The sequence below is a fragment of the Gymnodraco acuticeps genome, unplaced genomic scaffold (genome assembly GCF_902827175.1).
Source record: "Gymnodraco acuticeps unplaced genomic scaffold, fGymAcu1.1, whole genome shotgun sequence".
NCBI classification, from domain to species: domain Eukaryota; kingdom Metazoa; phylum Chordata; class Actinopteri; order Perciformes; family Bathydraconidae; genus Gymnodraco; species Gymnodraco acuticeps.
Window position 1 is genome coordinate 822,174 of NW_022990838.1, and position 12,077 is coordinate 834,250.

The 12,077-nt window shown below is 40.5% G+C and overlaps 2 protein-coding genes across 6 annotated transcripts in view; one reads left to right on the forward strand and one right to left on the reverse strand.

The window, feature by feature from the left end:
* Positions 1 to 5,066, reverse strand: pigw (phosphatidylinositol glycan anchor biosynthesis, class W). 2 transcript variants are annotated; one of them, XM_034233080.1, is made up of 2 exons: positions 4,974 to 5,066; positions 1 to 2,161 (listed from the first exon to the last, which is right to left on the reverse strand). In XM_034233080.1, the coding sequence occupies exon 2, from the start codon at positions 2,156 to 2,158 to the stop codon at positions 683 to 685; it is 1,476 nt and encodes a 491-aa protein (XP_034088971.1). In that variant the 5' UTR covers positions 2,159 to 2,161; positions 4,974 to 5,066; the 3' UTR covers positions 1 to 682. The 2 variants fall into 2 exon arrangements, with proteins under 2 accessions (XP_034088971.1, XP_034088970.1); XM_034233079.1 differs by lacking the exon at positions 4,974 to 5,066 and adding an exon at positions 4,068 to 4,830.
* Positions 4,232 to 12,077, forward strand: part of LOC117557290 (unconventional myosin-XIX) — a 23,870-nt gene continuing 16,024 nt past the window's right edge. For 2 of the 4 annotated variants that reach the window (XM_034233075.1, XM_034233077.1), the window contains exons 1-4: positions 4,232 to 4,852; positions 6,050 to 6,197; positions 6,806 to 6,954; positions 7,663 to 7,776. In XM_034233075.1, coding sequence (XP_034088966.1) covers positions 4,787 to 4,852; positions 6,050 to 6,197; positions 6,806 to 6,954; positions 7,663 to 7,776 — 477 coding nt within the window. In that variant the 5' untranslated portion in view covers positions 4,232 to 4,786. Of the gene's footprint in view, positions 4,853 to 6,048; positions 6,198 to 6,805; positions 6,955 to 7,662; positions 7,777 to 12,077 lie in introns of all 4 variants that reach the window. The other 2 variants (XM_034233076.1, XM_034233078.1) reach the window with 2 other exon arrangements.

Genomic DNA, 12,077 nt, shown 5'->3' on the forward strand with positions numbered 1-12,077 from the left:
AAAACTTTTGGATTTTTATATTTTGTTTTCCAAGGCCTCACTTATTTTGAGACAACATTTTATTAAGACATACATTTACTTCCATAAATAAACATAATGTACAGTTATATGTTCGATATCACAGAAAATGTCTTTTTGTAACATTTAAACTTTTTAGTTTTTTATCAACAAACAGCCAGACAGACAACACAATAGCAGTTGGCAAACAAGTTAGGATGACAACAGTGTGATTTGAGTCCGACAGGATAAAAAACAGAGACAAAACAAAAAATAAATGAATAAAACAAAACAAAAAATGGACTGCGACAGGACAACAAAAAACAAAGTCAGAATCTAAAGGCTCTGAGTCTAAGTCCATTATTAATACCATAATGCAATTTAGAGATCAAATAATGTGTATAAATGGAACAAAAAGACCAAGTATATCAAATAAAATAAAAACACAGCACTTGTTGGTCAGTCAGCCGCCCGCTAATCACAGTCTAACACCGCAGGTCCACCACCCTATTGTACAGAGACATCCGGCATGTCCAGCTCCCGTATATACTTGTAGAAGGGGTTCCACGTCTTTTCGTAACATAACATCTATGTCTTCAGCGTTTTTAAATGTCCAAGTCTGCCACTCAACCCCCAGAAGAAAAAAAAACCTTACACAAATGAACCATGTTTGATGAATGCAATTTTACCAGAATTTCAAAGTTATTCCAAAGAAATGTAAAACCTGTATTACAGAGCAATTAACGAACATGTAAGAAAGCAACACACACACTGAAAATGAGCTACTGCAACTGAGTGTGTCCACTATGTAGTTGGTTAAGCCTGTCATGACATTTGCGAGCAAGAAAAATAACAGCTGATTCCTGCTGACGGCTTGAACAATACAGTGTCTTTCTATCTCGTCCGTCTTTTTATCAGAGTCTGATTGTTTTTTATACAAATTCCATGATGTGGGCATCAAGTGACAGCCTGATGATCTTTTGGAAAGCAGTAAAACCATATCAGCTGTACCAAGACAGGACATAAAAAACAAAGACTGAGCCACACTCCACAGGAAGAAAGGTAGATTAGCTAGGCGGCGAGACACTGGCTCAACGAATGTCAGACATGCGTACAAAGCAGTGTACAGGACCACACTTCCCAAGAACAGGTTAAAAATGGTTTGGAGCCACTGTCTAACATTGGATCTGGGTTGCATTACATAGAGTCCAACCTGAACCCCTGCCATATAGATGGCTACGTAACCCAGGACAGAGAATATGCCCTCCTTGTTAGCATGGAGAAAGTCCTTTTCTCTGTCATTGTTGTGGATAATGAAAGCCTTTAGGCTAGATGTCTCCAGAGTGAATTGATAACATCCGCTGATCAGAAGGGCAACGAGCCATGATTTATTGACTGGTAAAATGGCCAAAAGCACAGAAGCCACAACTCTGACAATAGCTAGTGTGAAGAAAAAGTTCCAGTGAACGCCATATTCTGTCACATGCTCCTGGTAGCCGGACATCTTGAGGCTCAGAAGCCTTCCCATGCCAAGCACAACCAGGGGCCACACAGACATGAGCTGCTTAGCGATGTGATTCATCTTGGATCCTGAGATGTTCTTCCCCCGTGCCTCTGGACACACAAGGGCATTTGCAAAGACATACGCTCCAACACCAAAGTCCATAACACCTGTCCCATAGGTTTCAGCTTTAGCATATCGCCTTGGAAAGACACTGAAGTCTACGGCAAGAATGCTGATGGCTGTTTTCACATTCACAAACACTCGAAAGATGGTCACAAAGGGAACCTGTTTGAATTGAACGTGGCTCTTGAGGAATGTGCTGACAGTTCTCTGAGCAGATTGAATACTGACATGGTGGATGTACCATAATACAAAGGCTGAAACAACGGTAAGGCCCAAGATGACCTGGTGGAGAACGCTGCTCAGCACGGTGCACGACAGGACGAGGGGAAGGATAAGTAAACAGAAGTCTAGAATCAGGTGAGAAATCAATGGAAGTGGCAGAGGAAGAGTCTTTTTGGCCTGATAGTAGATAGTCAAAATCAGTCCTCTGTTAATGAGACATAGTGGGGCCAGAAAAGAGCCCAGGGCCACCTCCTGCAGACTGGTCCCATTGAGGTTACTGATAAACGCTTCCTTCAGGTCCTTCTGAGACATGGCCTGAAAACAATAAAATGATTTATTTGAACTTAAATCAGAGAAACACATTTGGAGACATATAAAAACATTTAGGACTCTGTGACAGCATACAGGGTCCGTGTTTAGACCTTTCTGATTCAGAGGTTAAAAAAGTCTCCCCTCATTGCATTATACCAGGGGTGGCCAACCCGCGGCTCTCGAGCCGCATGCGGCTCTTTGCCTAGTTTCATGCGGCTCTTCAGTTCATATCGAATTGTATATGTGTGAGTTTGGGGGAGAGACACTGACTCCTGACTAGTGTTGCACGGTGTACCGATACTTGAAAGGTACCGCGATACCCTGCCGTTAAAAAACGTTACGATTCCTCCGTTTCATTAGTATCGGTACTTTAAGAATGACGGGGGAAAGTACTCCGGTGAGAAAGCGCCGTTTTAATAAGAGCCGTGTGTGTTCAGCGCTCTGCTTCCACTCCCTGCACTGCAGCCGTGCCTGCAGTCCCTCCCCTCTCAAGCACGCTCAAGTGCCTCCCCTCTCTCGTGCACGCGCTAGCTGCCAGAGTATGTGAGAAAACGAGAAGCATGGCTGCAAGTGGGAGTGCAACTGCCGCTGCGCCTCGGCTTGTTGACAAAAAAGACGCCAGAAGCGAAATTTGGAAGTATTTGAGCTATATCTCTGACAGTGAGGGCAAGCCTACGGACACCACGAGGCCTGTCTGTGAGAAATGTATTCATTAATTAATTTTATTTAATAGGAAATCTTGTCATTTATTTTATTTATTGTTCTCATTGTTTAAAAGTTGGTGTTATGGTTCTGGTGTGAAATAAACCACAATAATTACATTTAAGACTGTTTCCCTTTTTTTAAGAAAAGTATCAAAAAAGAATCTGAATCGCAATTCTTGACTTGGTATCGAAACCAAAATGTTGGTATCGTGACAACACTAGCTACTCCTGACAGTTAAACCTGATATTTAGTAGGTCTGTTAAGTATTAACATAATTTGGCCGGTCAAAGTTGTTTGGGCTCGGATAAAATCGCTCCGTTACTTTCGTCCCGTGTTACTTTCGTCCCAGCTCCCGGTGTGTATGTGTGGTGTCAGGTGTCAGTATGAGAGGATGACAGCGCGTCTAATTTTGATGTGGCCCAAGAGCCAATCAAAATAATACCTGTGATGCAATGAACCAATCACCTTTGAGGGGGGGGAAACCTATCGTTGATTAAACACTATTTGATTTTCCCCTACCATTGTTTTGGAGGGGCGCTGCGCCCCGCCAACGGAGCCCGCCCCCCCCCTTGAAATTCAAGGTGTTTAAAAAATATATATAATTTTTTTTTTAAATATATATATAGCACCAAATTGCAAATAATCTATAACTACTGTCACTTTTCACATTGAACATGTGCTCTTTTATTAAATAAACTAAACGCTTTCATTTTAAGTTGTGAGTTTAGTGTTTTTGACCCTAAGAAACACTGATGCATTAATCAATAACAATAATCCACAGCTCCTCTCTCTGCTCCAGAGGATTTAAAAAATATATATCCCAATGCCACAAAGATGCATCAGTGACGTGGTTGAAATCTTGTCTCCAGAAAACAAAAAAACGGAAACAAGCGGTATCAGTGACTATGTGTTTGATGTGGCTCTTTGCAGTAACATAGAAAAAATGTGGCTCTTAACCTCTGACTGGTTGGCCACCCCTGCATTATACACTTGATTTAATATTTTCAGCTCAAGCAGCCTTTGTTTGTTGGCGTAACCATACACATTTGACTTTCAACTGCACTAGTTTTCACATTTTAATATGGTATTTTACTAGTGTCACTCACTACGACTCATTATTACATTCTCATTCAGTTATCTGATATAGCTAGAGCCAACTACGACGCAATACAAGGTCGTTTTCTGTCTAGTGATCAGTACTTACCACGGATTTTACTGTCAGGCTTCGGAAATTCAGCTTCACAAAAACCTGTTTCACAGCATACCTGTTTGCAGTAGCTTGAGGTCCCGAGCCTAACCCACCAGGATTTCGCTGCAGTGATGCAAATTCAAAGCGGTTCAGAGTCACTATGCTTCCGGATTCAACCCCGTGACGCATTCAGGACAACTCGGATTTATGGAAACTTCCAACCTCAACAGGTCCTGTGTGTCTAAATAGTAGGCTATTTTACTTATCTTACTAAAACTATATCGTGAATACGAAGGTCAAATAGCTCTGTTTCAGTGTCTACATCAGGCAACCGATAAATGAAGACTAGACTTTTGGATAAGTAAAAATAGAAATAGAAAAACAAAACCTCCTGATTTTAAGTCTGCATTCAATATGCATCTATGTCTCAGACATAAAATATATAAGTAAGTGTAATTATAGAAAAATACCGGTGTAATGTTCATCTGGGTCCCTGAAGCATCATGGGAGGGCGGGAATAAGTGTGGGCTTCAGGAGTAGGAAAGCAGTCGGACAGGCAGCAGACACGGGAAGTTCTCCTCTAGGAATTTCTGACAGTAATGGAAAAAATTAAGCCTCGAGACTGTAGTGTAGAATAACCACACCTTGGCTTGTTTAAAATATAGGCGAAGTCCCTATCAAGGTATTAGGCTGACTCTTAAAACGAACACGAAGGTAACGGTACCGTCAATTAAATGACTTCTGCGGACAAACGAACTAACGTTAGAGAAGGAGGACACAGCAATGGAGGGGGGACGACGGTAAGTCAGGGAAAGACCCAGCTAACATGTCTACTACATTTGCTGTTTTGCTGTTTTCCCTTATTAAAAGTGTTGAAGTTAACAATAAGTTAACATGGTACATTGACCTTGAGTTGCTTACCTTTATCAATGTGTACCTGGTTCTCACCTTGGATTGGCTGTTTCGTATTCAAACGATAAGTATACATTTTCGTCAACGCGAGACTATAAACTGTATATGAGAGTGAGACCGAATAACAACTCTGTAAAATAACGTTTAATGCGCCGGATGAAAATAGTTCCCAATGCACCAAATCCAGTGTCATAATTTGCCAACGTATTTCTACATTGCTTGATTAAAGGTTACCATATACATTAACACTCACAAATACAGACTGTTTGATTGTTGTGGGAAACGTTTGAAAGTACAGCATGAGTTGCCGTAACGTTTGGTGGCTCACATTTAAATAATGTCTGAATATTGAAGAAGGAGCCTGCTTGCAAGAAGCTTTAATACAACAACATTCACTATATTGCCAGAATTGTGACTGGAGTTGGTATGAGAAGCTATGAAAGCAGTTTACTCAATTTACTGCAATAATGTTATAAATCATAACATTAAGATCATTACCATGACACATGGTTTAAAATGGCCTTATAGGGTGAAGGGATGTAGGTGAACTTTTATTGATTAAATGAGTCCGCACAAAGCACCTGTCAAAGCTGGCAGTTGGGCTGCAGGTCTAGGCCATGTGACCTCTGCAGGATAAAGCAGACTACCATTTGTCAGTCTGAAGTGATTGTGACTGAGAGAATTACACATGACGCATGGACCAAAATGGTCCTGAACAAATGCATGTTAGCAATTACCTGACTAAGACTATGGGCTGTTGGAGGCCTCTAAAGTCAACCATGGTGCCAATGGATATAGCATGTGATGTAAGAATTACATTCTTAAATGACAATTGTAATCTGTATGATTGTTGACATTGAGAGCTCTCTCAAACACAAAAATAAAAACTTGAACACATAATTGTTGAGTTGGAATATTTTAAGCACTTCATAGCTCAGGAGCGTTTCACTGATTTTTAGATTAACAGAATATTGACATTTTGAGCCATAAAATAAGATTGTTTTTGGTAACTTTGACAATACTACCCTTGCGTGTTGTTCGGTCCCATTTTAAACACAATGTCCCATGTTTCCTCCTTCACATAGGTGAAAGGATTTGTCCGGAAAGTCCATTCTCCACACCCATCCCTTAATGATTCACTGGAGGGAGAAATTCAAGCCTTCCTCATTGATGAAGACCAACTCCACACTTATGACGACCTCACCAAAGTCAACCCAGTGACCCCTACAACAGGTAGTTCTGAGGCTATAATGTCTCTTTGACTTTGTGTCCTTAAATCACTGTCATGATGTATTATTGGGCTTGATGTATTTGTACCTGTTATAGATTTATAGTTATATTTGTTCATAAAGGTACCACTTCCATTTATTTTGAAGGCATACATCTTGACATCCCTACCATATCATGTCAGTGAGTCGTGGATATGTTGCCTCACCCTTTGTTCTTTATTTACAAACTGTAGCCAGTACGACCCAATGTTTTCCAGCTCATGTCACCTTGGATTGCATTTGCTGCATATTGTTTAACCAGGTTAAGATGAAATCTGCAGCGATGATAAAAAAGTTAAATGGATGACTGACGGCTATGCCACCAAACTGCTGCAGTGTAGACAATGAGAGGGAACCTTTAAACCACTTAGACTTATTATGCTGCATCTGTTATATGGATCTGGTTCTTTTATATTTTTAAAGACATTTAATAAAAGACTAACATGTGTTTGCTATTTTAATGCTGATTTCTTCTCTGGTATTGTTTTTTTCCTGTATAGTATCATTTGTAAAATATTTGCTTGTCTTTTCTCCCTGTTAATGCCTAATGATATTTACTATTTTCACTGGTAGTGCTGAAATGCCTCCAGGCCAGGTACAGGGTGAAGGTGTTCTACACCCATGCTGGCTGCACCTTAGTGGCCCTGAACCCCTTCCAGCCAATCCCAGACCTGTACACCCTGGATGTGATGAAGGAGTATCACTGCGCTCCTCAGCCACAGGTATTAACAGCTGTCCCTTCAGACCCCACATACATGACGTCTTATCCATCGCCAATCACAAAGTGGAATTTGTGCATTCATACAAACATCTCAGGACAATTATTGACAGAAAATGGAGCTCTGAAGCAAATTGTGAAGATGTGTGCAAAAGGGGTCACCAGCGTTTCTATTGTCTTAGGAAACTGTCCTACAAAACCATGAGGATCGGTTTTTATTGTGCTTTTATTGAGTCAATTCTGTCCTTCTCCTCAATGTCATGGTTTGGTAACCTGCCTTTAAAGAGCAGAGACTCTCTAACTCAGATCATAAAGTGGCCTAGCAGAAATAACATGAGATGGCTATTTCTTCCTTATCACCAACCATTTAAAAAATATTCTGTTGGTCAATTGATGATCTTGAATCTTGAATGACTGCAGAAGTGTTCTCTCAAGCCTAATCAAGCTGTTGTTAATGTGTGCTGTTTTCTTATATACGTTTAGATGGTAGTACAAGCAATCGTGTGAGGGTGGGGCTGCGATAGGTGCGTTGTAAGAGTTTGTTTTTTTCCAAAGGCCGTTTCCTGGACTTTCAGGATTAAATCGTCCCAAACGTGTCAGAAATAAGCAATAACTCATCCTTGTGTCTGATGTCTACCAACTTGGTCGAGTTTCACCACGTGATAACATAATGAACATCGCTTTAATATTTTGAAATGTGTTATGCCAACAGGAGTTCAAACCACATATCTTTATAGTGGCAGAAGAAGCCTACAGGAACGTGCAGAACCAGCTGGAGCCGGTGAACCAGTCCTTGGTGGTCAGCGGAGAGAGCGGTGCAGGAAAGGTAAACCAACTCAGTTTGTTAAGCTTCAAGAATCAACACAACCTATAGCAGGGGTCACCAACCTTTTTTAGGATGAGGGCTACTTTCAAAAAATAAAACAAGTCGTGAGCTACTTTTACTCCTCTTTTTTTTGTTTTTTGCAGTGTATATATTTATCACATTTTAACATTATTATATGCTTACCTTTAACCTTTGTGTGCTGTTTGGGTCTGTGGGACCCGTTTTCAGTGTTTACTCAAAGAAAATGTGTTCAATTTAATAATTTTAATTAGGGATGCACCGAATATTCGGCCACCGAAAATTATCGTCCGAAAATGGTTAAAAGGCCCTTTCGGCCGAAAGGGTTTTAGCACCGAAAAAATATCACCGAATGTCAGAACAGGCTTACGTTGGTAACCTAACGTGTTGTTGTGATGACGTAATAAAGACGCGGCGACCATGCTCGCGGCTGGCTCACAGTGGGGGGGAACATTGACCTTTGTCATGAGATTGCCCTGAGCCTTTAACAAATCGTATTAAATAATCTGATGACAGACTGTAAACAGAATAGCTGAAATTTTAACAAACTAAATAACTCAGTTTCCTCTAATCATTAACCCATGTTTGTATCATGTAGTTAACTCCGTGTAGCTGCTAGCATACATAACACCTGACGTGGAAACGTTACTCGTGGATGGGGCTACAGGGCTGCTAGAAAGACGGTCGAACCCGGTACATTCCTCCGTCTGCATGCGGTGCACTTTTGCTAAATGTTTAGACAAATTGCTCGTGCTTACATGCTAAACTCTTATTGCACTTATGGTAACAAGTATTCTCCACATCGAGACGGGTAAAGTTTAACCACACCTCGGAGCGCGTTCTCTCCGCCATCTCCGCAGTGTGCTCCGCTGCATGTAGCAGCTGCGTGTGTGTAAACTGCCCCGCCCCCTCGCACACAGACGGGGGAGAGAGATCTCGTCTGATCGAAAATACATCATAGACGCATTTGTTGTCTTTGCATAATAGAAACGAGTTGGCGACACTAAGACTGCGATATCATGTTTTTTAGCAATAATACATGACATATATAAATGTACTGTATGCATTCAAAAGTGCTGAATAAATGTTTTATGGACCCATAATAGTGATTATTATTTAAGTTAAGTTTTGCCATAATCATGTCTATTTCCATAATCAGGTAGCTGAACAACATTGGTAAAAGATGTATACATTATATATATATATATTTCTATTAATCATTTTCGGCATTCGGTTTTCGGCCAACTGTTTACTATTTTCGGTATCGGTTTCGGCCAAGAATTTCCCATTCGGTGCACCCCTAATTTTAACCTGCTTTATTTGGGGGGTGGGCCTCACATCCTCTAGGGGGTCCGAGGGCATGCACCCCCGGGAAGAGTTTTTTTTAAATGTAGAAGTGAAATGCATCAATCTGGTGCACTTTGAGCACAAACCGAATGTATGGATACAGCTCTCAACACTCAGATGAAAGGGAGCTGTATACTTTTCAATAATCCAAACATCTTTAGAATATGATCACAACCAATAACAATTCATTGAAACTTGTTTATTCTTATCTTATGTTACCTAGTTAGCATTCTATCTTTTCATTTATGCATATTTACTAATCACTCCCCTTTTTACTGTCTTATAGTACACATTGAAATGATTTCTTACTTTATCTATATTAAATAGATACAGGTGTGCTCTCTCACTCTCTCCCTCTGTCTCGCTCGCTCACAGAGGCTGTGTGCTCCTCTGTGGCGATGACGGCTTGCGTTAAAAAAATAATAATAAACATATTTGTAAAGTGAGGGGACACAAACAGGATTTTTAAAAGTGGGGGGACATGTCTCCCCTGTCCCCAGTGGAAATTACGCCATGCGTCAAGTGCAATAAATAAATATGCAAGTTGCAACACACACAGAGTAAAGCTCTGCCCCTCATGTGCTGTATACATGTAGGCTGGCACGACTAGGCTGTTCAATGGGGCTGATGTGTTGTGTCGATTCTGCCAGAAGGAAAATCACGGTCACACTCCTTATGAAGCGGTGAGCTGCCGCTCCACAATTGCTTTTCTTCCCGACTGCAACGCTGGTCCCGCAAATCAAGCAAGAACGTGATTGGTCGATATTCATTGTGGGGGCGGAGGGGTGTTAGATAGATATAGAGTTGTAGTAAGTAGATGATTTAGGTTTTGTTTATGCATAGGGTAGATTCTTTTAATTACATTTCCTTTTTTGTTTTGTGTATTTTATACATTTTGTATTTGCTTGGCGAGCTATTGTTAGAACATGCCCGGCGGGCGACTCACGTTGCCCCTGAGGGCGACTAAGTGCCCGCGGGCACCGTGTTGGCTACCCCTGACCTATAACATCAATCAGGGGTTCAAACTTTCAGAGTTTCTTTTACTTACAGTTCCACAGATTGGTCATTGGCCAGTTCAAAGATTGTAGACTAAGCTGGTTTCAATAATTATTTGATTTAGTCATGCTTTGAAAATAATCACAGTATATCTATCTGCAAAGAAAAATGCATTCTTCTTATTTGTTGTTTTTTGCCCTGTAGAAGACTGTAAAGGCATTTTGGATGTGTTCATCTGATCTAATTGAAATCTATCAAAGTAAATGAGTGTCAAACCAGTTACTGCTCTGAATTCACACAATGCTCCACAGGAGTGATGTGTTACCTTTACAACACCCCTAGTGATTGGTTGTTTTCAATAAACAGAAGTGTTGCTAGCTAAAGCGTCTGAAATGTGAGAATCTCTTTTCTCTCACAGTTTCCTGTTTTAAAAAAAAACACCTTTCTGCTCAAGGTTTTGGATACATTTATAACAATAATAATTCCAAAGCATGAACAAATATGTAACATCTAATGACAATTTTTCATTATTTTTCCCATTTACTGATTAAATATTAGTTGGGACATTGGAAACAAATCTTTCAGAACGCCGCTGCTCGAGTCCTCACTAACACTAAGAAAGTGGATCACATCACTCCTGTTCTGAAGTCTTTACACTGGCTTCCTGTGTGTCAAAGAATAGATTTCAAAATACTGCTGCTGGTTTATAAAGCACTGAATGGTTTAGGCCCAAAATACATTTCTGACCTCCTGCTAAATTATGAACCATCCAGATCTCTCAGGTCTTCAGGGACTGGTCAGCTTTCTGTCCCCAGAGTCAGAACTAAACATGGTAAAGCAGCGTTCAGTTATTATGCTCCAAATATCTGGAACAAACTCCCAGAAACCTGCAGGTCCGCTACAACTCTGACTACTTTTAAATCCAGGCTGAAGACTTTTCTTTTTGTCGCTGCTTTTAATTGAACTATTCATATCTTAGACTGCACTGTAACTTTGATCCATGTACTTTTTCTTTTAATGTTTATTTTATTAGCTTTTCTTTTTAATGACTGATTTTAAATGCCATTTTCTTAATGTCTTTCATTTTTGTAAAGCACTTTGAATTGCCTTGTGTTGAAAGGTGCTATATAAATAAACTTGCCTTGCCTTGTAAATCTAAAATGTAGATGTATGTCCTTGAACAGCAATCAGTGAAATGAAGGCTATGTTTGTCAACAAACAATTTGAAGATGACACAGTGGTCCATTGGAACAAGCGATGGACATTTGAACTAGTCTAGTGATTAATTGAAAGAAAATAATTACTAGCAGAAGCCTTCATCCGAAGTGATGGCAGTAAGTTGAATCAAAGTATCAGTAGAAACAATCTAAGGGTGCGTTTACACCTGCCTTGTATAGTCCGGTTGAATCGAACCCTGGTGCGTTTAGCCGCTTGGTGCGGTTCATTTGGGTCGGTGTGAACACAATCTGAGACCTCTTAAGTGAACTAAACAACCGGACTCTGGTCCGCTAAAATAGGTGGTCTCGGAGTGCTTGCTAGTGAACTCTGGAGCGGTTCATTGCTGGTGTGAACGCTATCCGCACCAAAACATAGGAAGCGTAGTATTTACGTGTCACAAGAACGCGGATATCTTCAAAATCTTTAGCGCAAGACTCTTTCAAGACATCCGCGGTTGTTTAGTTAAGTAAAAATTGTCCGTCAACTAGGCCTACATAAAAGTAATGAATGAATGTTTATTTATATAGCCCAATACATTTGTCTCAGTGGACTTCACAGTTTGTACAGAATATCAGTATGACAATACGACACCCTCTGTCCTTAGACCCTCACATCGTACAAGGAAAAACTTCCGAAGAAAACCCACAGTTTAAAGGGAACATGGGAGAAACCTCAGGGAGAGCAACAGAGGAGGGATCCCTCTCCCAGGACGGACAGACGTG

Excerpts from the sequence above, each read along its gene's own strand:
- pigw (XM_034233079.1), bottom strand. The coding sequence starts at position 4,241 with ATGCGTCACGGGGTTGAATCCGGAAGCATAGTGACTCTGAACCGCTTT. Across the intron at positions 2,162-4,067 it reads GCCTGACAGTAAAATCCGTG|GCCATGTCTCAGAAGGACCT; the intron begins GTAAGTACTGAT and ends TATTGTTTTCAG.